The sequence below is a fragment of the Bombus terrestris genome, chromosome 10 (assembly GCF_910591885.1).
Source record: "Bombus terrestris chromosome 10, iyBomTerr1.2, whole genome shotgun sequence".
Taxonomy (NCBI): domain Eukaryota; kingdom Metazoa; phylum Arthropoda; class Insecta; order Hymenoptera; family Apidae; genus Bombus; species Bombus terrestris.
Window position 1 is genome coordinate 2,027,891 of NC_063278.1, and position 26,604 is coordinate 2,054,494.

The window sequence follows — 26,604 nt, forward strand, 5'->3', positions numbered from 1 at the left end:
TCACACCAGCGCTATGTCTAACGAATTTTCCTTAGTTTTTGTATTTTTATTTTCATATTATGATATTTAAACGCGGCGCTTGTAGAGCTAGCTGGAAGTTAGAAAGAAATTATGCAATTTTTTAGCGTCTTACCCTTCTGTGCATCTGTATCAGCAAGTTCGATAGCCTTCATCGAAGGTTCTTTGAACTTTAGATCGATCTTCAATACAGCAATATCATAAGGTCGTTCTGTCGGTGTTTTATATATCAAATTTGCTTCTGCAAACCATTCGAACTTATCTGTATCTATAATGCAGGTTGCAAGTTTAATTTTTCTTTCTGGTGCCTAGAAATGATTAAATAAAAATATTAAAATACATTAAATAGATTCGTGATTCGCGATACGAAGAAATCCTCGGCTATTTTCCAATAGCTTTAGAGAGGAAAAAGTGAAATAAGGAAAGAAAAAAGATAACTTGTATACCATTGTAACAACATGTGCGCACGTTATGAATGTTCCGCTTTGTTCGTCTACTAAAGTAGCGGTGCCCCAATTCGGTCCACACTTTACGATCGCGATACTTTTTTCAAGGGTGTCTGAACAAAGGATGAACCAATGATTGTCCATAAAGTTAGATGTAGAGACTCGTAGAGTTCAAGAGTGAACATCGCTAATGAGAAAGAAAGGAAAAGTGCATGCGTACCAATTTCGGGTAGACTCGGCCATGTGAAAGGTAAAATCTCGCAGGACAAACATCGAGAATCATCTTTCAAGACACGACTTTGGAGAATTCGTTTCAACAATGATAACAGGTTCACAGCGAAAGTACAATTTACCCATTCTCCGCGGTACCGGCTTAATGACGCAATTACCATGCCGCAAATATTTCCTCGACCACTTGAAGATTATACGAAATGTTAGCAAGTGCAATGAAAGAATAAATTCAAAGGGCAAACGGCTGAAAATATAATAAATGAATTACCAATCGTTGATTAAAAATACAGGACTACCTTCGCATCCAGGGAAACTAGTCACATCGATTACAATGAGACACTGGTTGGTTCCAAGTAAGTTTCCAATAATTCCGCGACTCACGGAGTCGATAAAAAATGCATTTCCAAACGGCGTCGAGACTAATTCAATGATAGCTCCTTTTGTAATTTTGCCGACAGCAGCTTGTTTCGCAAGTTGAAGTAAAACTTGTTTAACTTTCGCTTTATCCGTTACTTCTGATTCTCCGCCCAGCTGCTTACTTTCTACGAATGTCCAGTCTTTTTCTCGACCTATTGTTTCGTCGCTTGATTCGAACGATTCGCATTTGATCATCAAGAAGACAGGCAATAAAAGACGATCAAAATCGTGTTGTTTCTCGAAGGTAAAATTTTTCAAAGAATTCTCTAGCGTTTCCTCCAAAAGAGGACATTTCCAAACAGCTACTAACTTTCCTGATTTCTTTAACGAATGGTTACGATGGTGTATCTGAAACGTTAAATCATCGAACAGCTGTTCCGATGCTTGAGCCATGGCTAAATCTCCGGAATTTAAAACTGTAAAGAAACGAAGGAAATCTCGGGATCGAGATAAAACTGGAGCCAGCATGGAACCGTGTGCGAGTACCCAATGTTCTGCGACTAAGACGCCAGAATAACCATGTGAAACTATTGTCCCTTCCGTCAAGGAAGCGTATGATATGAAAACATTTTCTGTCACGTACATCGTCGATATCTGCTCGTTCCACGCTTCTTCCGTAACCGTTCGTCCTTTAGCGAAGAAAAGGAATCCTGAAAAGAAAGAAAGAAAAAAAAAAAAACTAGTGGAAGGTATAAGAACAAAGATTGCTACTGTGCGGGTAAAATCTGGCTTCTTTTATGGAAATAAAGAGCGCAAAACGCAGATCGTTGAGAATAGGGTCACAGGTGAGTTGAAAAACATTTACTCTTTTCAAACGCCATCGGACGAAGCTATTTGTACAATGCATGTGTTTGTTGGTTATAGCAGTCTGATCCCATATGCTGCGCACCCCCGTGGCACCCCTGTGGCACCCTCGCAGTATCCTCGGTTTTAGCGAGCTACTCAATGACACGTGTACTCGAGGCAATTTCTTTGCCGTTCCACGTGTATCCCAAAATTATCGTTGATCAACTGTCTTTTATTCTCTCGTCAACGCCTACAGTATCATCCTTTGCCATCGTCAATTTTCGAAATATAGCTCGTAACATTGCGTCACGCGTCTACATTTAATCTTGAAAAAGTTAATTGAAACGATGGCAGATGACTCGAAAGAAAATAAAGAAGAAGAAAAGAGAGAAGGAAGAATGAAAGAAAGAAAGAAAGAAAGAATCGTAGAAAACGAAGCGAAGGCGGGAGGAAGATGGGAACGGACGGGAAAGCTAGATAGGTGATGGAGGATAACAAGAAGGGAGGGTAACGGAAAGAAACGAAGGCAAGGGAAAAAGGGAAAAGAGAAAGAAGAAATCAAAGGAAAGAGCGAGGGAGGGAGAGAGGGAGAGAGCTCGTGACGAACAAGACGTAAGCTACTCGTTATTTGCAAGGAAGAAGATTGCAGGCTCTATTTCTGCCTGTTCGCAATTAGGCGGGCAGCTGGTGGTGCCGAGGGAGGTAACTCGAAGCTGAGCGATAACGCAGCGATTCTCTGGGCAAGTTGAAGGGGTGGCGAAGAAAGGGGTTCTCCCTGAAAGAGAAGGACGCGCGCACCGAACACCCGCCGAGAGGTGTATATTAGACGCGGAACGCCGCGACGCCTAGATCAGAAGGATTCAGTTCGTTGTGCTGTTACTGTCATTCAAGGAAGACCGTATCAAGGTATGTCTTTCGAGATACCGACTCAAAGATTCACTTTCTAGTTATTGTTATCTCGATCGACAGCAAAGTTCTGGTTTTGGAGAAAACTCTGTACCGTAACGTTGTCATTGTCTTTAAGGTCTGGATTCGTCCTCGGTATTCAGTGTCGAGTGTCGAGTGTCGCATGTCTAAGTGTCTCGAGTATCGCGTATCGTGTCGTGACTAGGGAATGGAGCAAGAAAATCGAACGCAACAGGACATAAAAGAACACAAGTCGGGTCGAATCGAATCAAAACGAATCGTATATGGATTCGAATCGAACTAGGGCCGGGTCAAATTGAATCGGATCGTTTCGAAAGTCGAAAGGATGTATCACACGCCACATAGTCTTTCTTTCTCTCAGGTTTTCTAAAACTTATATAAAAATCATGGATAAGAGACACAAGGTGGATAACTAAAACATGAAAAGTTTAAATGGCTATTTTTTCGGCTTGAATTAAGTAGAGCTTGTTTAACCGTGTTTGCTGCTACAGTCACGTTCCATTTTCAAATACAGAAGCATGCCATCGAATAAATGGTCGTCCAAGACTTAAGAGACAAATAACTGAAACAAAATAACGTGTATATACGGCCAGCTGTCTACCCAATGAGATATATCGAGAAAAGAACGACGTTCTCTCACTTTCTCTAATTGTCCGCTTTAATTTATATCAATTGCATCTTGGCACGGTCGTTCGAGAGTGATATCGTAAACGTCATCAACGAATCATGTTGACGCACGCTTTCGAATGAACCGTGAGCACATTTCAACTGCTGGATGTTTCAACGAGTCAAAATCGTTTACCGAGTTTTTTCTTATTACTATACCAAATATTATAATATTTTACTATATCTATACGTATTTTGCTTTTATATACTTGCCATCGCTTGTATATATATACATATTTTTCTTATATATAGTCGACATAATAAGCATTATCCATTAATCATTACACAATCTTTTCCCAACGATGAAGGTCGATAGTCAAATCGTTAATGAATAGGGGAATAGAATATAGAGAGCGTCAGGAACGTTCGGGGAAGGAAATATTGCAGTGGAGAATGAAAAAAAAAGGAGCTTATAAGTGATTAAATACAGAAAAACAGGTGTAAATATCTTTTATATGTTATCATCTGTCTAGCTGATAGGTCTAACTAAATATCCCAAACCACGTGAGTGATGAAAATTAGGATAAACATAGGATATTTAAAATCAGGTGCTATTTAAGAGTTAGGTCATATCCATGTATAATAATATGGTAAAATCATAAAGTCGCGCTTCGATTACTAACAATGAATTGTATTTATATTTCATATATATCGAAATTTTAAAACATACAATTAACGTCTGTAAATAATATAGTGTGTTGTTAGTGGCAAAATCTCTTTCGATAATCGTTGGAAACCTATGGTGTGCGATAATTATAATTCGTTAGTAACAGCCGGTAAGCATATTGATTACATCGATAAACGATATAATCTCTAATGATTTATGGATTACGTAATTACGAAATGTCGCATAGGGTAAATCGATCGGCTGAAAACTGAAAAAAGAAAACATAGATACGTAGACGATCCAAGGGATCCATTTAAATAGTTTCTTCATTTATTTATTGTTTAAAAAAATGATACAAGAAGGCGATCGTGTAAGTGACGTTAGAAAAATAACCAACGTAACCACTTATTATTTAACGTCATAATCGCACATGGTATACTAGCGACCGGCCAAGCGTCCGACCGACTGACCGACCGACCGACCGATCGACCGACCGAGCGACCGGACGAACGAAAGAACGAACGAACGAACGAACGAACGGACGGACGAACAAACACCGATCCAGAAAGCTATTCTGGGAATTTGCTACGGAACTCGAAGGCGAGCTACTTTCCGTTTTCAGAGAAGTTGTCGAGTTATTTATAGCTCAACCCTATCGTGGTCCGTTCGTCGGAAAAGGACATTTCATCTTTCTCCCGTTTCTGTCTTTTCTTACTAACGTTAATTTTCTTCATGGAATCTTTGCCCGATATTCTTTGCTTCACTAATCGTAAGTACTAGATACATAAAAATCGGTTTGACGTACATATTAATTCACGTTGATTCGATTCAATAGAATTCATCAAAGTAACAAACTAACCTATAAAAAGCCTGATGGTAAATATGGAATGGAGGAGGAGTCTAACGATCGTCCCAAACGTTGACCGATTATTTCAAAGCTTCCATGATAGAAGATGGATGATCACACACGATTCGAAGTTTCATTCTTCGGTGATGGAGAGAAAGGTTGATTTGTATAGCCGTATTTGGAAAATTCAAGTTTGGAATTTTGTTGGAAGAAACGGCGAGAACAGAACGGCACGGTGTTAGGGAATCGGAATAGAAAAATTCGGATGAATTCTGCTTTTCGGACCGCATAATACTTTACGTACGAGTAAATGGAGTATAACCATTCCGTTGTGACTCGCGATACGGTTCGCCGCGAGAGAACACGAGCACGCGCGTGCAGAGGTACAACTGAAAGACAGCGAAAGGGAGGAAAGGGGAAGGGAAGTGAAGTAGGATCAGAGGAGGGGGTTAGCAATGAACGGGTGCGCGTAAGAGGAACCTAGGCTGATCGTAGTTGTTTCGAGTGGCCGCTTGACTCGCACAGGAGGGTCTTTTAACCGTCCATTCGCGTTAAGTGGCAGTCGTACCTACAGAGGGGCTCGACCGCAATAGAAAAGGATGGCAAAGCGTGTGCGTGCTTCGCAGCCCTACACAACCAGTCCGATTCCGAGTCAGTATTCGCTGTGATTGGCTACTCTATCACCGATGCTTTGCTCTTTGCTCTGAACCTGACAAATTGGTGCCGCGTGTCGTTACGTTTCGGACGTTATTGTATTTTCCCCTCTCTTTTACAGTGTTCCATTTATGCGAAATTTACCGTTAATTTCGCTTGTCATATTTCTTCTTCGTACTTGTTTGTTTTCGTCCACCAGTTATCAGTTTTCCCGTATAATTTTTACACGCCATACACGAGAGAAAAAGACTTTACATCCGTTGCGTGATCTTGTCCTGTATTTCTGCATTTTCTACTGTTCCCCAAAAAGGGAAAGGAAAGAAAAAGAAAGACAGGAGAAGAAGAAGGCAAACTCGAGTCTCGTCGACTAAACTTTCCGTACAGAATTAATTCTTAAGTACATGCACGATATGTAAAACAACGGGAAACAAAAGTAGAAAATTTATACGTGAAAAAAAAGTTGGTGTATTACGTTCGTTCCATGTTTTGCAAGAAAGTTAAAATGTTACTGTGAACTACTAATACTTGTTAGAATTCGAAAGGGAAAGAGAGGTAAGAAGAGAAAGGGAAAAAGGAAGACAAGGAGGAGGAAGAGGGTTACGAAGCAGAAGAGAAAACAGGAGAAGGAGGAGGAGGAAGAGGAGGAGGAATAGAACATAGAGCAGAAGAAGGAGGTGAAGGTGGAGGTGAAGGTACAGGTGGCGGTGGTAGTGGCAGCGGTGGTGGTGGTGGTGGTGGTGTGATGGTGGTGGTGGAAGTGAAGGTGCAAGTGGTGGTGGCGTTGGAAGGAGAGGCGAGAGTTGGACTAAAAAAAAGTAGGAGAAAGAGCTGAAAAATTAAAAAAAAGGAGCATACGTATAGTCGAAGATGAGAAAGTAATTACGCGTGTAGGTTAAAGGAAGAGTTATCATATACAGTGACGCATCAAAGACATATTTCGGTGTTTGATTCGGTATTAAGATTATAAATTTGGTGAATGACTGAACGAAGCAACAACGGTTGTTGTTGGTACAAGGAGTAGCTGTCGACGTTGGAGCCAAACGCGTGAGAAAATTGGTCGGAGCGTATGCACCGACTGGCACGGATACAGACATTAAACCTATCAGCCCTCCTCATCGTTGACAGAGTTCTCTCTCAATCGTAATAAAGTTCAATGTTACGCAACTAAAACAATGACAAAATTATGAAAAAAACAGAAAATACGTGACACGCAGAAGACAGTTCTTGTGCACATATAGAGAAGAATAGGTTGTGTGAGAATGGAACAATTATAGGTAAAAACGACAGCTACATATTGGGAAGAAGAAAAGCAAGCTAAAGCGAGGCTACGTTGTATTCGCGTTGTAAACGTTCGTTACCGGTGTACGGTATCCTTGTGGAAGGGAAAACTGTTAGTCGATAACGATGATCGAATTTTCTTAAGTCGCGAACGTATCAGTAGGGCTGACTTCGATTTAATTCGGTGTTCTTCGAGGGAAATGAAGCTGCCGGCGCGTATAATCCACCATGGAGGACAACGACCGTCACCGCGCTACGAGGAGCCGTGTCAACTTAGCGATTCGCTACGTGAGTTTCGAGAGTGAATGTTTCTGTGAACCTACCTATTTTGTAAGCGAAACTTATAAAGTATAATTGTAGTAAAAAAAAGTGGAAAGGCATGTTGGAGCGTGCGTAACATTTAACGGAATATTTCATCGAAAATAACGCTGTCTTTCGTTATTATGCATATTAATTGGCATTGATCGCTGCTTCGTTTCAGACGTGTCAATTTTCTACATTTTCTTCTCTTTTATCCATTATTTCCTTTCATAACTTTTTTTTCTTTTCTCTTTGTATTCTCTTCCATAATTCTTTGGTTTATTCGTTTGTTTGTTTCGTCTTTGTACTTTTACTTTGTTTCTCTGCTCTTCGTTGAAATTTCTCAAGTTAAGCGAGCAGCCTGATAATCCGTATTCAAGAGAAACAATAAGATGACACAAAAATTATCTGTTCTTTTCCATACGAGCTGAATATTTTGAACGAGAGCAAGAAATTTTCAAAATCTTACACTAAGTTTTACCTTTTCTTTGATTATACTTACATATATCTGGTCGAATCTGATTTTGGCCCATGGTTTATGCCTTACCGTTGTTCGATGGACGACATTTGTCGTGTAAACGTAACAAACAGTCGTTTCTTGATAAAAAGCTGACGATGATCGTATACAACTTTTGTATTAGATGTTTGTTAAAAAATTGGGAAAGATTTATTACAACTGGCTTTGAATGGAGAAGATAAAATGACGCAATGAACTTAGTTCTGTTGTCGGTTGATGCAACCGTGACGCGAGTTTACGCGACCATGACGAGACAGTTTCTAAAGTAGCTCGGTTCTTTGCGAATAGGTTACGCACGGTGTTTGAGAAAATCGAAATGACACGGAGGAAATTTTCTACGAAATTTTAAATGTACATTCTTGGAACATGAAATAATAAAATATTTGTTCTACATAGCCTGACTCGACAAAATATTTTATACTGGACGAAAACAAGCAATGTTTATATTGCATCTTTGATACTTGTCGTTGCATATTGGCGAGGAACGTTGAACGAGTATTTTTCGAATATTTTTTTTAAGAGGAAAGCATCTGTACGTATGGACGATAGAGCGTATCGGAGAAAGACAAGGGTGAAGCATTCTCGAATAATGTATCGAACTATATTTAATTACCAAAAATAATGTACGTAGAAGAAGCCAAGTATGGCATCTAAAAAAAAGGAATGAGATCTAAAAAGACAATAAGATAGAGGTTGCAATTATATAAGAAGTAGATAGTGGTGATAGAAATAGATGTGCATATGTATATATACAATGGAAACGTAGATAGAACTGGTATTGCCAGTGATGATGTTGATGATGCTGGTAGATGTAGCGTTAATAGCGTTGACGATGGTATACTAGTGATTCCAATGATTGCAACAGCGAGTAACGGTGACGGTGACGGTGACAGTGACGGTGACTATGACGATGACGATGACGATACTGATAGCGACGTTAACGATGTCAATAATAATAAAAACTATAAAAGAAGAGATAGACCATAGGAACACGACACTGGTCAAAAATTCGAGTATCGTACGAACGACGATAGCCAGCTGGAGGTAACGTCATGTCGGAACTCTTTCTTTGGTTTGTCGAGCATATTTTATCTTCGTTGTGTTCAAAGAGTTGGTAACCGTAAGAGAAAGGACCAAATTACTTTGATACGTATAAAGGAAAGAGAGTAAAGAAAGGAAAGAGAGCGGATTTACGTATGCACGATGGATGCGTGAGCGAGCAGAGAAGAAAGGAAAGATTAGGAAAGAAAGCCGGATAGATAAATAAAATAAAGGAATAAGTAGATGAATATACAAATAGGCCAATCCGATCGGTTCTTCGGATTGTCACGCACGGCCCACCTGTGCGCGGTGGATCGCGTCGGAGAACGGCTGTCCTTCGATATATCTCGCGTTGTTCGGCCCCGACGGACTCGGTGCTTGGAGCCGTAAGGGGGTGGGTGGCCGAGGAGGCGGGCGGGCATTCTGCCGCGCGCGCGCCTTTCTCGAGATCGCGATACCACAGTTCCGCGGTGGTACTTGTCTCGCATGTTTCCTTCCGCGACGTTTGAGGAACTACCTCGAAGAAGGAAGTGTTTCACAGCAGACAGAAATACGAAAGATTTCCGATTTGCCAAGAGAATCAAGTGGTCGTCGAGCGACTAAACGATCGTTAAGATAAACTACGGGAAGCGAGGTGGCGCGTACGAAATATCTAGTGAAGTGATTGTTGTTTTTGAGCCTTTTAAAGCTAACGTTAGATTTAAATATCGGAAAGTAGAAACGAAGCGAAGAAGGAATAAATAAGGACTAGAATCGAGACTGGCAGAGACTTTCTCGGTGAGATCGACGTACGATTTCTTTAATATCTTTCTTAATATCGTCGGCTATAACGACGATATTAAGAAAAGAGAAGAGAGAGAGAGAGAGGGCGATTAATAGTGAATACGAAACTGTTTAAAAGGGAGGGTGGGAGATAGGAGGGGGAAGAGGGAGAAAATAGGGGGTGGAAAGCAGGTGGGAGGGTGGGAGGGAGAAAAGAGGAGGAAGCAGGAGAAGAAGAAGAAGAAGGAGAAAAAGAAGAGGAAGAGGAAGAAAAAGGTTACTGTAGGAAGGGATTTACCATAACAAAACCAAATTGCATAAAAACGATCGTCTCGGTCTGTAGGAAATAGTTTGTACAACTGGAAAACAAGCGAACAGGAGTGCAAAGCGTAAGAGAAGACAGAAGAGCGGTATCCATAGAAAGAAAGTTAGAAAGACTTAACAGCACAGCAGAAGATAAACAGTTAGAAAGCATAACAAACGGGAATACGGTGAAAGAAAAAGGGAGAAAGAGCATTTTAAATGTAAGTTTTGTATTTTTGTTATGTCTATCCTACGGATACAACGCGATACTTTAATTTTAATGCACTTATGATCGTCGTTTCCGTTAATCGAATCAAATCGATAGGGCAAGTCAAATAGTTTTTCATTGTTCTTTCAATTATTTTCATCTCGTTGGAGAAACATGCGCGATCAGGAAGACCCAAGGTTGAACATATTTAAAATTCGATAAAATAGAACGAAACTGCGGTTTTCTTTCGATTCTTCGCTCGAGCCAACTACTAATTTTACGTATCGTTCGTTTCATAACATATCTCTGTAAACTGTATTTTGCACTTTCACTTATTCACCTATTTATCCGTTTCGATGAATTTGCCGCAAAATGAGTTACGTGCTTCCGTATCTTCGAATCTCCGAAACTTTTTGCAAATGAATTTACACGACAAGCGTAAAGCTCTTACGGACAAGTACTCGAAAGCAGCTAATTTAAAAAGTTGGAACCACATGTTGTCGAACGAAATTCTACCATGCTGTCGAGAACATTAACGAAAAGGGAAGAGCACTGTTAGAGTGCTCGAGTGGAACACTGTTAGAAAAAGACGAGGAATAAAAAGAAAGAAGGAGGAGGAGGAGGAGGAGGAGGAGGATAAGAAGAAGAAGAGGAAGACGAAGAAGAAAAAGAAAGAGAACAAACGAAAAGGTGAAAAGAAGATAGAGGATGAAAGGATATAGAGGGTCTCTATCTTTAGAGTTCATTCAGAGAATCTTTCACTCAGGGCCGAGTGAGGACCAAACACGGGTTGAGTCATACTTGAAAGACCAACGTATGAAGAAGCGGGAAACAAGGAGATTCGGGCTTGTTCTTCGCTTAGGTACGTCGATTTAATTCGAATTTCCGTACTAGTGACGAGAAGACGAAATTGTAAAGAATAGAAACGCACGAGAAACGTAAATAAGTAAAATGGAATGGCAAACAAAAGAGTTAATATCGATTTAGTCCGAAAGTGTGGTATTTTTGATATACCGCTGCAAGAAGATGCGAACAGATGGTTCGAAGAAACATTATTAATTACGTATAGCACGTATATAATACGTGTGCTTATGTTCTAATTCGATAGTCGTTCCTTTTGTAAAAGGCGAGTTTACACCTGGTGTGAAATGTTTCTGCTACGCGTTAAAAGAGAAATAAAGGAGGAATAAAAGGAAAAGTTTGGTTACAATATGGAGAAAGGAAAGGGAAAGTACTGTTAAAAAACGGAATCGTGCGAAACAACATTTAACAATGAACAACGTGTAAGTAAGAAAGAAAGTAATGTACATATGCTCGTACTGGATGAAATTCTAAAAGAGCGAAAGAAACGGACATTGCGTATGTGATATCATAGAGTATAAGTATAAAATAAAGAAATGACGACGAAGGAAATCGGGAAAGAGTAGGAGGAATGAGGTACAGCCACCTGTAGCTAGCAGCGACACGCCTCTCGAGAAACTCGCCCAGCGAGCGTGCGCATTTTCTGGCAAGCAGGTAGAAACGTAGCTTACGGTCTTAATTCTTTCGGTATTTCACTCGAGTTCTCGAAATTATTAGCTTAGAAGATGAACGGACTAATCGTGGTCGGTCTCGCAATGTTGCGAAAGAAATCTTATAAAACGATCGCAAAATGCAAGTAGGGAAATGCGCTGGATTTAACTAAATTGCGACACACGATTCCAGCAAACTTAATATCGTTGCATCGTTTCTTCGTGATGCTTCAGATGTGAAACGTAGCGTAGATTCCGCTTCTTATAAATTTATAAACATCACACAGATATTTAATATGCGATTGCTTTTATACGGTTGGTACATCGTCGATGCTATACGCTGCCACGAAATTTGATTTCAAGCGAACAAAATGCACTTACTACTACGTACGGTTTACAACGGATCGTATTACAAGCTAAGCCAGTATAGCGATTAATCGCGTTAGATTGTACTAGCTCCGTAACTGCCGTCTAAACGAGACGTGGCTTATGGTCAAAGAGAAACAAACGAAAATTGGCATATGTTCCTTGTCAATTTTTTATACACGAGTAGTCTTGCACCATGTTCGTGTGAATATTTAAAAATCTGTCGATCGAACAGTCAGTTCGATTAGTTCTATTTGGAAGGAAGAATTATCCGTATTGTACTCTTGAATCGTGCGCTTGTCTATCGCGAAACGTCATAGAGATCAATTTCTTCCCAGTTTCCGTTTCCATCGCAATTTACTTTCATTCACGTTTCTATGTAACTACAAACTCGCGATAGCTAACCCCTGCTTTTTTCTGTTTCTTCCAAACATTTACTAATCGCCATCGTTTATCGCGTTTATATTCGATTCTCGATCGATCTTCGTCTCGCTCGCATGTTTATCTGTTTGCGAATGATGCCGTAGCATTCGTGGAAATTCGTTGGCATTTTGGAATCGGCAAGATAGAAAGAAAAGAGGAGAAAATAAAAGAAGGGAAGAGAAGAGGAGAGAAGAGATAAGAAAAGGAAAGCAAACTAATTGCAGAGATATTAAGGGAAGAGAAACTGAGAAAAGGATATGTTGGAATAACCGTAGAAAACACGTCGAAACATTAGCAATGTAAGATGCGGTGAAGCGAAACGAGAGAAGCGAAAGACAGAGAAAGGCTACAGCTTGTCGTAATGCGAACCATAGGACGCCAAGCTGTCTGCCGGAACGCTGCTTTGCCCCACTACAGTGTTCGACGCTAATGTCCAATCGCGACGTTGCTGCCAGCAGTGACTGCAACTCTTGTCTTGTTCTTCTTTCTGCATTTGTTTCTGCTTTTGCCCCTATTCCCGTCCTTGTTTCTGCTATTACTTGTACGCGTACTCGTGAACACTACGCTGCTTTAGTACCGTTGCTTCAGCCCCAATTCAATTTCTATATTTACTTCTGTTTGGCCACCATCTTCGTTCTTCGCGCTTATATTCGATACCTTGATCGTCGTTGTTGCCACTATTCGCTTATTACTCGCTTATTATCGATAATAGAGCGGCCGTATTGAAATCACGATAATTCTCACTGACATTGTCACCATTGTCACTTCTCTCTCAAAAAAAAAAAAAAAAAAAAGGAAAAGAAAAAATAGAAAAACTCAGTGGATAGAAACAACGACGAACGATAAGGGACACTTAAAGACGTCCGATGGGTGAAATCCGCGACTAGACAGCAATGTTGATACGATAACCAGAACGACAGTAGAAGCGACCACCACAGTGCAAGCTTTGTCCTACATACGCGAAATGTGTGTATATATATATATATATACATATATATGTGTGTATATATATATATATATGTATATATATACATGTACTTTACACTTTTAAAATGTAACGGGCAGCCAGGCCAGCCAGATCGTGTAAATAAATCGTGTACGATTCTCTCCTTATAGCTTCCTCTTAACCACCACTTAGCCGCGAGTTGGAGAATGATTCCAAGCATACTAAGAAAAAGACACGGCCACACTGAAGAAACAGTAACTTCTCTGTCGATGGCTGTGTACTGTGTATATATTCCGTATACTTTCTCGTATCTCGACTCGGCGAGAAATAATTGGCTTCGACGTTCGATTTCAGTAACAATATGACACCACAGTATTATTACATTAAATAACACAATTTACATGTATACATCGTTCGAAAACCATATCATGTCACGCTTTTCCAAGCTTTTTACTTATCGTTAAACGGATCGAACAGATCGATATAGACGAAGCGAGGAACGTATAAAGTAGAAGCTGATATTTGTACGGCTTATCTTGCCGGAAGTAGGTTCGGAAGAGGCGGGATAATATTTCTTACTTTTGGGTCTATATTTATTATCGCGACACTTTCTATATTATAATCGGCCTGTTTGAGCTACGGTACTGTTGGCGTACAAGATTCAACATATAGAAAAATGGGGATATACAGAAGGGAGAAAGAAAGAAGAAGGAAGGGCGAAAGGAAAGGCGTGTACGCGCGCATAAAGCTCAATCCGAGCGACACACCTGTTGAACATTCCTTCGCAAATACCCGCGCGTCGACTACGTACATTGCATACGAAGGTGCATGCGGACGCAGGACGCAGCTGTGCTTGGCTTGCTTTGCCTTACCTTGCCTTGCTTTGCCTTGGCTTGCCTTGCCTTGCCTTGCCTTGCCTTGTCTTGTCTCGCCTTGTCTTGTCTTGATTTGCCTTGTTTTGCTCTGCTCGTGAGTATTCCACGAATTTCATGGAAATAAGTTTCACTATTCGTCTTTTAATGCAAATATCAACTTGCACGTTGGTTTGCTTCTACGAAATTCCTTTGTATTAGCGATTCGAGATGAAAAAGGAGTATGGAAAAACCTATGATTTCACGTGATTTTTGTTGAGTAACATAATGCTAACACGAACTACGTAATAAAGAATAAGACGATGCACGAAATATAATCATCTTTAATGAGAACTAGGGTTTGAAGAAATCGATCTGCACACTATGGTACACGCGTCGTTCATTCGAATTATAATTCTCTTTGCGCAAATTCTATCGCTATAAATTAATCAAGATGTTAAATTTGCTCTTGTCTAATTATACTCTTATGTTAATTATATACTTTGCTTTAGATTATTTATGTACATATGCTAAAATAACGATGAGATGACATGTATATATGTATATTTACGTGCCTAAGTATATATATACATACATATACAGTGTAAAATTAGACGATACGACGGCCGACCGTACTAATTCATTGGAATAGTTAAACAGTTGGAAAGATAAAAAGGGGCAGCAAAAAGGAGATGATGAGAATCGTCGTTCGATCGATAAATGGATTTAGAGATTTTATCGCGATCATTAACTCGTCATTAGCTGTCGGCATAGGTTAATAAGGACTGTCCTTATGTAATTAACGCAAACGATTGACGTCATTGGCTCTTCTATTTATGTAGCATCTCTTCGAGAATCGGAGAACCACTAGTAGTATACGCGTGTTTCTGTTTTTTCATTCTGATTGTCGACGATTCGATGTATCGAGCTGTTTCTACGAAAGGGTATGACGTCAAAGGAACGTACCCTTTTTTGTGCTCCGCGTTCCCGGCATTTAATAGCTATAAGCTAGTATCCACCTTCCAATTGGAAATTATTTTTCGATATGTTATTTTCGATATGTTAAAATGCGAAGTTATAGCAGAGGTAGAGTGACGATGACAATCATGATATTTCATGACCGTGCGTTTCGAGCGTACGTTTGTTGGCCAGCAACGATCGAGTTTTTTTAGAAGACGTATCTATCCATCGGTCGTTGAAATGTTTTCGAAATATTTCGCAAAAATCTGAGCACGCGTCCACGTGTATATGTCATTTATATCGGTAGTGCAAAAAGAGAGAGAATACGGATAGAAGAGAAAGAAAGAAAGACCAACGTATGGGGGATGACGATGGGGATGGGAAAGGGGAAGAGAGAAAAAGAGGAGAGTGGGAGAGAGGGAGAAAGAGAGGGAGAGAGAGAGGGAGAGAGAGATCGTGCAAAAGGGGAAGAGCTCGTATTCGCATTTGGAATCCCATACGCCATACAGTATACAGATTCCCACTTCTGTCGACTCAGCCTTTTCCTTCTTGTCGAGGTTACAAACAGCATCTGTACACGTCAGAGCACACCTGGGTGGTGATCTCGTGTATTAAATTATCGTCGTGTTGATCTTGCAAGCGAACGGGAGATCGTTAGTTTTGCTCCAAGATCCCGCGATCGAGGACGCCGGACGCCTCGATCCTCCGTCGTCCGTTCAACCCGCCTATCTCTCCTTCTCCTTGAGTTCTTCGGCTTCTCCGCGTCCTTCTCCCCGCTCCGCTGACAACCCCCGCCCTCCCTTTTTCTTCTCTTTCCCTCCTCTTCCTATCCCACCTCTTTGATCTTCGATCGTGACCAGATAACCAGCACTTTCGCGGCACTTTCAAAGTATTACCTCTAACTACGTTCGACTCTACCGGAAAGTTCTCGAACTTGTTCAAGAACGATATAGATTCCTCGATGCCTTTTCGCTTTCTTGATATTTCTTTTAATACCTATAGCATATAGTACTTATTTAAGTACCAGTTTAGTTTATGCACCTCCCTCTGCGCTGTTACCGTTTACAAGTGAATAAATCTCTCAATTTCTTTCATCGTCGATTTTTATCGTTGATCGGAACATCTGTCGGTACCGTGCACCATAGCTGCATATGTTATTCTTATACACGTTCTTTAAATAGAATCGATTTCTCAACACAGCGTGAACAGCCATGAGTTTTTATGTAGGAACGAAACAGAAAAAGAGAAAAATAGATAAATATAATTTTAAGTATCCTGTACAGATTCGTGTATTAATTTGGAGGTGATCAATAATCCTTTCGCTGGTTGATCTTGTCACCTCGTTGTCTATCGATTTACGATCCGCACCTACCTTTCCTTTTTCTTCCTTCTTCTTTTTCCCTTGAATCTGCTCGCTTACCGCTCAAACGGTTCCTTTTCTCCTCTCCTCCTTCTTCTTCTTTTTCTTCTTCTTCTTCTTCTTCTTCTTCTTCTTCTCTTTCTTCAGCCATCTAATCTTTCTCCGCGTTTAATTTTTCTCCGTCCCTGCAAATACTTGGACTATCTTTTCTGCTTGCTTGCTCTATTAAGTAGCGAATGTGTATCGCGTCGTCTCTCTTCTTGTTTCTAAGCTCCGTTCGTTTCGATTAATTTCCTCGCGAATGAACGCGTACGAATAAAAAGAGACGACGAGAAGATCATTTTATTCGAAAGATCCACGTGTTTGACCAGAACGATCTGCATACACGTGTAAGTACGCACACCACTGTCACCGGCGTAGAAATATCGGGTAAGCTGGTTCACGAGGAAAGCCAAGGAGGTCGGGAAGGGACTGCACTGAATCGCGTATATGTACGTACATGAATACACGAATGTGGTAGGAGACGGGCAGACAAACTCATACCAAGACACGAAGCACACACGGTTCTAGCGAGTCTTCTCGTGAGCTCGTCGAGCAACTCCTTCTCACGATTGAGTCATCCGGCACGGGAAGAGGACCACCTGGTGAGGAGAGCCCAACGATGTATCTAACGATATAGACCGTTTCGCCTCGTGGCTCCTTCCTCTTATCCCATTCGACCCAACTGGCTTTCGACTTCAGTGGGTTCGACTCAAAACGACTCGATTCAACTTGTAACGTTACTATTCTCTCTCTTTCTCCTTTTTTCCCCCCCCGTTTTGCTAGCGATCTTATATTCGTTATTTTCTTATTTGATGTTGATAATTCTGGGAACATGTTGCTGATTCTGAGTAGTGGCATTACAACGCAACAGGATATGCTTTGAGATACTCCCCCTTCAAACAAACAAATTCAACCGATCTCTTCTTTTCGATAAGCTCTCAATTCCGAATTCTCGGAAGAGCTTGTATAACACTGGAGGAACGACAAACGTTCGTTCGTTCGATTATCACATTCGTTCTCGCGCCGCATTTTAGATCTGAAATAAAAATAGTTAAACGGACGCGAGTAAACGGGATACTTTGGAGGCGTGTCGGTAATATTTCGGGTGCAAGGAACATCTATATTTTAATTCGCACGATTCGAATGCAAGCATTTAAGATGCGTGTCGATAAAGGAGTTGCATTCGGTCGCGTGTAAGCATCGAACGTGTATACAGTACGTACGTACATAACTAGTGACTCGGATAACAGCGCGCGACAGAGCCGTGAAGCGGTGCCGAAGAGTGTATAGTTTTTTGCTAAGGGGGATTTACAGATTGCACACCTGTGCATGGCTCGACCGAGGAAAGACCTCACCTGTCGAGTAACCGGTCTCCATTGACTTTTTCTTCGTTTACGTACACTCACTTTGCTTTCTGCTCTCCACTCTACTCTCCACTCTACTCTCCACTATCTGCTCTTCACCCTTCGTATTCCACCCATCTCGCCATCCATTCTTCCTCGCCCCTCGGTCTCGATATTTAGTTATAGTTTTCCACCCTAAAATCTTTAACGTAAGCCTTTCGTCTCCTATTTTCATCTCTAGTTGATCTGACGCGGGTTGATCGCGTTCACCATCTGTAGTTTTTTATTCTCTCTTTATTTTCAGGATTCGAGACGAACCTAGAATTCCAATTTAGTAAAGCAGGAATTTATCTTTCTTCGCTCTGCGAAGAAGAGAAAGCTGTAGCTACAACCGGAGACTTTTAATCGCAAATCAACGTTACTTTCGCAAATCTGGCTAGATACCATTGAAAAACGTAATATCGAAAACGAATGGAAACTCGTCTATAGATAAATTTAACTATTGTAATTAAACCTGTTAAGTGGAGTTTTAATCGATCGATTACCGTTTATCGACGCCGATTATCGTTGCAAATTAATGCAAATTGTTAGAAAAACTAGATGAATTAGCGGCGCGATACGACGCAACGCGGCGAGACGGCCAATGATCGGCGATCAACAGTCGGCGGTCGGCGATCGATGATCGATGATGGACGATCATACTCGGTCTGAAAATCCGTGGGACGATGTTTAACGATCGAGACCGAGCGACTTTAGCGGCAAATTATCGGGCTGCAGGTAATTACCAGGTGGGGGTCCGATATAGAGTGGGGCGGTTTGAGAGTTCCAAGAATCGGTCGTGGCTAAAAATAAGATCCCACCCGGGAGCAGTGATTATGTTCCGAAAAAAGAGAACCGAGCGAAACGTTCTCCTCGGCGTGTACAGGTGCCGCCGCGCCGATGAGACGAAGGCAAAAGAACAAACAAGAAACCGTCGTGCGTTCGAGAATCTCGCATTGCCCCGCATCGCCGCGCATAAGAAGGCTCCCCTCGTCTCGCACATTGCTATGCAGTACCGTGCCGTGCTGTGCCGCTCTGCGCTTCAGCTCCGCTTAATGAAGTTGTCGGTTCGGGACGTTTACAGGTGGGGCCTACCTGCGTGTGGTCCATTCACAACGACTGCCGCGGGACTGGTTAGGAGGAGAGCTTTACATCTTTACTTTTACCTCACGAATCGCTTTGAGTTTGTCGAGCCTCGAAATGCCGTGTGCTCGACTCGAACAGGGCCGCGGTCATTATTGTCGACGTTGTCATCGTCGTCGACGACGTTCTTCTCCTTCTCGTTATTGCTGTCGCCGCTGTTTGTTACTGTCACCACGGTAAAATGACAAGGAGAACACGGACGGCCACTATTACGAGCGCCACGAAACAACTTGTACACTTTCGAGGGGTTAGGTTCGGGAAAGAGAGTGCAGGGTCACTGAAACGTACAAGTACGAAATCCATATGCATCGGTAAGCGGTGTACGAACCGTACAAGCATATAAGTACTTACACGAGTCTCCACAATGGATGGATTTAATACATCTTCGAATTTTACGTTTCTCGCGCTCTCTCTTCCCCCCTTTCCTCTCCCCCTCTTTCTCCTTTTCTTCCGCGATATTCGCTGGTCTTTCTTTTCTCTGGCGCGGTTTTATCGTAGATATATTATTCGCCACAGAGATGTTATTCGTTCTTAAACTTCGGCAAATCTCGACCGTGTCTTTCTAGTTTAAAGCGTATAAAACGATCAGTTTCTTTAACATCTTCGTTTCTTTTCGATTTGTCAATCTATTTTGTACTTTATTTCTTTTTCAGACTATGCATCGGCAACAGAGGCTTCGTTCCTCATCGTCATCTTTATCATCGTTAACCTTACCGCTCTCGATGTCTCGTTCATCCATCCCATCCACAACTACATCGATATCGTCTGTAACGATGCCGTCTTCTACGACAACCTCAACGTCGCCATCGCCGTCGCCATCGACGCCGTCGTCGCCGTTATCGTCGTCATCGCCGTTGTCATCGTCGTCCATCTTTCTACCATTGTCAACGACGTGGCCGACATCGAACTTGTCGTCATATTCCTGGAGCGTACAACAAACCTCATGTTCGAGGTTACCTTCGTTACCGAGCGAATCGTCGATCGTGTCAACTGTATCGATACCCTGCCCAAAACTCGTCTCTGTGTTAGCTTGGTCTGTGACACTGTTACTCGTTTCGTCGTGCATCGGTCTAACGGACGCTGGCATCTTGAATGGACATCCTTTGGGTAAAAGGTCCTTTATCGATATTCAATGTAAGGGTATATACGATAAAAGTATCTTTGCCCGGCTGGACCGTATCTGCGAGGATTGTTATAACCTGTTTCGGGAACCTCAATTACATCAACTATGCAGGTAATTATCCGTAAAGATTCGAATACGTTCTATCGATCATATATGCGACATACATCGTCTATTCGTCTAGTGTGTTTATTGTAACGTATCGTGGATTTGGATAACCATCGACGAACGAAATTTTTCGATACCATCGTAAAGTAATGCACGCGATACGATTCCTTCCTTTCGACATAAAACACAAGCAATTATGTACTTACATTTTTATTTTTATCACGAATGCTTTTACCCGGCCGTATCGTCGACACCCTCTGTCCCTTCGATAGAAAACATTCGTTTTACTGCACGCGTACATATACAGTGATTGCAATCGTCTTGTCTTTTTTACTCCGTCGATAATACAACGCGCGTGCGATCAGATGTTTCGTGCCTCAAAAACAGTACGAATTAGAGAAAATTTAGGGAGGCAAGAAAGATGTTCGATACTGTGTAGATATGAAATTGTTCAAACATTTTCTCTGTAGAACGTGCGCGTGATTTCTTTTACGCCTTACGTAAACTTTTCACGAGAGGAAGTGCGACAATCGAAAGATCGATATGTAACTTCGATTATATTTCGATGGATTAAAGCGTACTTTCGATTAGATACGTCGATGATACAGATATCGAGAAATCGCAAATTGTAAGCTCGAAGAAGGAAGGAATATTGGAAAAAGTGTATCGTCCAGTGATTGTTTTACCGTTTGTCGGTGAATTTGTGAGTCGAAGGTTGTCTAAAAATCCTTATCTTATACTAGCGAGAACGAACCTCGCTAATATTTCACTTATTTTCAGATCTAGGACGAATCGCTCAAGATAACGATATGTAGCGAATTCACCGGATTATATTTAGTCTTTGTATTTTGAAATCTTTTCCAGGAAAAACTGCTTTACATCAGACTACTTCAAAGGATGCTTAGACGTACTGTTGTTACAAGACGAAGTAGAGAAGATCCAAACATGGATCAAGACACTTCATGGAGCGGAACCCGGGGTTTAGGTAGCTTCTTTTTTTATGTTTATGATTTCTTATCCGCGTATTTTCATTTTAGAGCTTTACATGTAGTACTCTATTCGCCGAACGCATTCGCTTCTCTCATTTTCCTCTCTTTTCGATCTACCCCGATCATCTTATCGTCCTTTTCTATTTTATCATTTTCTTTCAGCAATCATTCATCTTACTTAAGTCTCGAACAACTACTTTTTTCTCTTTAAATTCTTCTTCTCCTTCTCCTTCTCATTCCCCTCTCTCTATTTCTCTTTCTCCATCTCCATTCTCATCTTCTTGTCCTCCTATATTCCGATTCTTGAATTTTCTCTACTTTTTGGTTGCACGTTTGTTTTCGTTGCTCGTTAACAAATTCTCGTTCCCGATAGTTACCAACATTTACGATCGAACTAGTTGTTTTCCGATCGACGGAAACTATACGCCTTTGTCATCGTCTCAAGACTTTATGAACCACGACTCAACGATGCACACAATATACACGATGATACGCGACATATGCGCATGCTGTATGTGCCCTTAGGTAATTCTAAGTAAATTTCGCAATAATAAAATTATGTTGCTCGATATTTTAGTACATTTTATAGGTATTTCAATAGACGCACTATGCGCATTTTGAGCAACAAGTAATTACTCTTTTTCGATTAATTTCTTCAAACTCTTACATTTGATGATTTTTCAATGTCGTACCTAACCATATTCGAGGATTCATAAGATACGAAATGGCGGCGTTACATTCTTTTTCCGATTCGCTTTTTCCATTTTTCTCCCAACGATTTTTGGGATGAGCAACACACATTTTTCGACATTTTTTCCAACTGTTTTTTGTCGCGCGTTATCGTGCCCCGTCGAAACAACACAGATTTTGTACTAACGTACATTTTTCAGAAAACACGACGGGTACAGGATGCCGATGGAAATATGTACTGCAAAGAGGAGAGAATGATAAAACAAGTTTTTGCAACGTTCAAATATTTTTGCAGGTTCTGTTGCTGGAAGCAGCTGTTATATATTTTGTTGTTTTTGTCTCCTTGCAATTGCGATTTTTGAGGACAAGATATATCCATTGTAAATCATTTACTAGTCATTTCACGTTTTATAAGAAAAGAAATATATACACCGTTTCGATCGGTACATTTTTCAATTTTTCAATTTTTCAATTTTTCAAGTTTTCAATTTTTCCATTTTTCAATTTTTCAATTTTTCAATTTTTCAATTTTTCAATTTTTCAATTTTTCAATTTTTCAATTCTACGTTATTTAACGATCGTTATATCGAAATTGAAGGATTCGTTTGTGTGTGTTTATCGTACGAAAAGGCGTGGTCTATTCGCTGACATTTCATGTGTCGTAAAACGACAATTTCATTGTAACTGATAATAACAATGAGAAAGTTTCTTGTTTCAAGGCGTAAAAGAAGACCGTATGAAACCAAACGAACGAATCCTGGATTTTTTCTTTTCGTTTCTTCTTTCCTTTTCTTTTTTCCTCTTTTCTTTTCTTCTTTCTCAGTTTTACATTCGATTTACAAAGAAACAAAAAAAAAAAAATCTGATTTACACGATGAGATATAAGGCATATATATATATCCGATCTAATTTATTTCTTTATATATTTAGGCAAAACTGCTTTGGTACGCAATACTTCAGCAGCTGCGTTCAAGCATTGCTGCTTGAAGATGAAAAGGAAAAGCTTTTGGAGATGGTCGAGTACCTAGGCGGCAAGAAGTAAGAAGAAAAGAACACAGAGGCGCTTTCATTACGAAGACTTTCATTTACACGACATCTACGATGAACGATTCTAACAAGACCAACGAGGAACTACGAGAAACGAGAAGCTATAAGAAACAATTTCGACAATGATTTTCCGCAGAATTTTGAGTAACTTATCAACATTCGTTCATGCTATTTCCTTCGCAACGTCCGAAAGATCGAACAACCCTGAACTGGGAATTCGAGGCACGCTACGCAATCATACCTCTTCCTTTCATTTCCAGGATGCATCAAATGGATTAGCAGTAAATGTAATTGATTACTACACGCATACACTCGTTCACACGGAGAGAGCGGGGAAATGGGAGAGAAAAAGAATGAGACATGCAAATATGCATCCGGGAAGAAACAAATCTTTACAGAAACAGATTGAATTTTAAACAGATTTAATGGGCGAATATTCGATGAATTATCAGTTAAATAAATCAGCAAAATTTCTGCTTTTGCTATAAGGCAATCACAGATCTACCGACAGATCGATGTGATTGTAGACGTAATAAAGTATTAGTTAAATTATTCATTTTTATCGTTATCTCAGCTTCGTCTCATTCGTTTTTCTCCTTTTTCAAAGCAGTGCGTATCAAAGCATGAAAACGAAGTGGTATGAGCTAAGTTTGCGTGCTAATGAACCCATATACGAATCTAGTCGACAGAATATTTGCGTTTTATTCAATTAATCATTAATTATTTACTTTAAATACCGTCGTCCGTTATTACAACGATTATTATTTTTTATCCTTTTATATTGATATTATAATTCTTAGAAAACTAGCAATCGTACATGTTACTTATTCAGTATATGATTCCAATGGTTAAAGTAGATTGATAGATAGTTAAATAGATAGATAGATAGAGCCTTTATGATGGTTTGTCGCAATTACCATTAAAAATCTCGCCCAAACCGCTTTATATGCACTTGTGGAAGAGGACAAGATTTTCGTTATAGATTTTAGTAATAGACTTCGATTCGATCGTCAAAATGTTCAAATGATTGGCTAAAGCAGGGCATTCGATACAAAAACCGAGAAAGATTCATGGATCAAATTAACACTACGTCACCAATTATCTACAGTATTTCTATTATTAATGCTATAATGTTACTGCTGCTACCACTATTACTATTACAATTGCCGCTCTACAAAAACTACAAAAACAGTAAAAATAATTATACTGTTGTTGTGGTTGTTAAATCATTGCTATTGCTACCTCCAATAGTACTGCTATCGCTACTGTGACCGTTACTACTGCTATTGTCGTTGCAATTGTATATAAGTAAAATTAGTTGCATCGTCACTCTCGTTGCTACTCTATTTCCACTTTCACCATAACTATTACATCTACTAATACTATTGTTTCAGTTATTGCTACTATTAACTTCAACTACAACAGCAATGCAACGATATCGATATCATCATTGAATACTATTGCAGTTGCTATCGTTTTTATTGCTGCTATTCTTATTGATTATTACTACAGCTGCTACTGCTACTTCTACTATTACAACCCTTACTATTACTATCGCTACTATTATTATCGTTAGTACTATTACTATTACTATTACTATTATTAACTTATTGCTATTGCTACGACTATGACTTCTATTACTGATATTGTGTTATACTATATTATATTATTTTATATTATATTGTTAGTTTATAGCATACTTATTGTTGTTTAATTGCTACGACAGTGTGACAACTTCGAGCCAACCTTTGATTATTTGGAAAAATATAGGGAAGCGAACAAAATTGCGTGGTGTAGATAGCTAAAACAACGACCAATGCGAATACTCGGTTGTTCATGAGTCGAACGATGAACGGAGTTATGCGTATGTAGTAAATGTATAATATTTATTTATTTGTTTACTTTTTTAGTTTGAGAAAGGCGATCGTAAAGCGGTCACAAAACTTACGCAACAATATTCTTCGAAATAGTTATTGTATGAAAAAAGTTACGATCGAAATTAATCATTTCCGCGTATAAGTTTACAGCCCGATAGATGATCTCTGATTATCAAGCAGGAACCGTTAAGTGGATACTATGAAAATTCCATTAACGTTACTAAATATTATTTATTGTTCTAACACTCGTCCCAATCCTGGGAATTACGAACCATTCCAAAATCAGTATTGAACCCATTCCGATATCGTTCCGAAATCTCATCGCCGATATATATCCGTTTCTACCTCGTAACATATGTAACTGTTCCTCGAAATCATCTACACACTTTCGTTACCGAGTCTTGCGAATGTCGCCGTTACAACAGATAAAACACCGATTATCCACTCTTCGTTTTACGATATATAATGTATTTTATGTATGTATATCGATGGTAACCCATTGCTCATGTCACCAGGTACGTAGGTAGAAACGAAAAAGACGCGGCGTGATGTGCGTATATTATTTGATTTAATTCGATTCTTTTATAATTTTCTCTCCCCCCCCCCCTCTCTCTCATTCTGTTTCTCTCTATACATATATATAAAGTATACTATATCACATCTTATATAGTATATAATATATACTATCTGATATATAATATATAATGTATAATATATATTATATACTTTATATACATACATACATGTACATACTGTACATTATACGTATACTTTATATTCCATACGCATAAAGTGTAACGTATAAACACACATGTATATGCGTCAAAAATTACGTACACGCGCTTCATGTACCTAAGCGACGTGTACGCACACATATGTGTACGCGTACGATTATTGACACGGATATTTAAATCTATTCTTGTTTTGCGTGAATAAAGATGATTCAAAAATGAACAGCCTTTCTGCCGCCTCTGTATCTCACCATTATCCCTTATAACGATTCTGATACAACCGTTCAATTTATCATTACCCAGTCTATATTACGCATAATTTCTATTTACAGTTAATAACCATTGGCCGGAAGGATTAAAACTAATCAGTGAGAATGTAAGTGCAACATCGTTTCACATCCGATATATCTGACGACGATGATTTGGACACATGAACGTTATCAAGCTCAGTTCGAATAGATTTTTATAGATTATAGATTAGGACCAGCGCAGACGAGCGGTTTGCGTCGTCGTCGCGACATTTTGTTGTTTTAAAATAGAATAGATTTAAGCAGTAAGCAGTAGCTGTAAGCAGTTCACATAGAACGCAACTTTGAGCGGCAACTATATAAGCAATAAGTTTGCGTCTATCAAAGGAAACGCTCGTACTGTTTGGTTGCGAACGGAATGCTGACACTCGGTGGACGTTACATCAAATTTTCATTCATTTTTACACTTAATTCATGAAAATATTCCCGACCATATAAACATAAATAATTTTATCTCGTTTTCCCTTAAATTGATAAACATGGAACTTTGAGAAGTCTGACAATAATGAAGGGATATATCCAATATCTCTTTTCTGTGGTAGATTAATATAGTCTTAAATACAACTTAAAGAAATACATTTTTTTATAATTTTGGTAATGAGTTACCGCATCCATGTTATTAAATTTTAACTGAATGAACAAATATGCGATATGAAAGCGAACGCAAAACGCTTGTGTGAATTGTAAGAAAAATCGGATTCATAAATGTGGCGACAAATTGTTGCGGTGGTGACGCTGACGC

At 39.8% G+C, this 26,604-nt stretch overlaps 2 protein-coding genes across 7 annotated transcripts in view; one reads left to right on the top strand and one right to left on the bottom strand.

Moving 5' to 3' along the window:
• Positions 1-26,604, bottom strand: part of LOC100651810 (peroxisomal leader peptide-processing protease) — a 28,831-nt gene that overhangs the window by 1,489 nt on the left and 738 nt on the right. The window contains exons 1-5 of one of the 3 annotated variants that reach the window (XM_048409304.1): positions 16,438-16,591; positions 964-1,762; positions 685-878; positions 465-577; positions 134-326 (exon numbers count right to left, since the gene is read on the bottom strand). In XM_048409304.1, coding sequence (XP_048265261.1) covers positions 134-326; positions 465-577; positions 685-878; positions 964-1,762; positions 16,438-16,576 — 1,438 coding nt within the window. In that variant the 5' untranslated portion in view covers positions 16,577-16,591. Of the gene's footprint in view, positions 1-133; positions 327-464; positions 578-684; positions 879-963; positions 1,763-1,917; positions 2,059-16,437; positions 16,592-26,604 lie in introns of those variants that run through there. The other 2 variants (XM_020864841.2, XM_012312968.3) reach the window with 2 other exon arrangements.
• On the top strand, positions 2,667-25,777 carry LOC100642374 (ion transport peptide-like). 4 transcript variants are annotated; one of them, XM_020864847.2, is made up of 4 exons: positions 2,667-2,804; positions 19,646-20,226; positions 21,085-21,205; positions 22,830-25,777. In XM_020864847.2, the coding sequence occupies exons 2-3, from the start codon at positions 19,649-19,651 to the stop codon at positions 21,203-21,205; spliced, it is 699 nt and encodes a 232-aa protein (XP_020720506.1). In that variant the 5' UTR covers positions 2,667-2,804; positions 19,646-19,648; the 3' UTR covers positions 22,830-25,777. The 4 variants fall into 4 exon arrangements, with proteins under 4 accessions (XP_020720506.1, XP_048265262.1, XP_020720505.1 ...); XM_020864846.2 differs by lacking the exon at positions 2,667-2,804 and adding an exon at positions 6,351-7,165; XM_020864848.2 differs by lacking the exon at positions 2,667-2,804 and adding an exon at positions 9,718-10,021.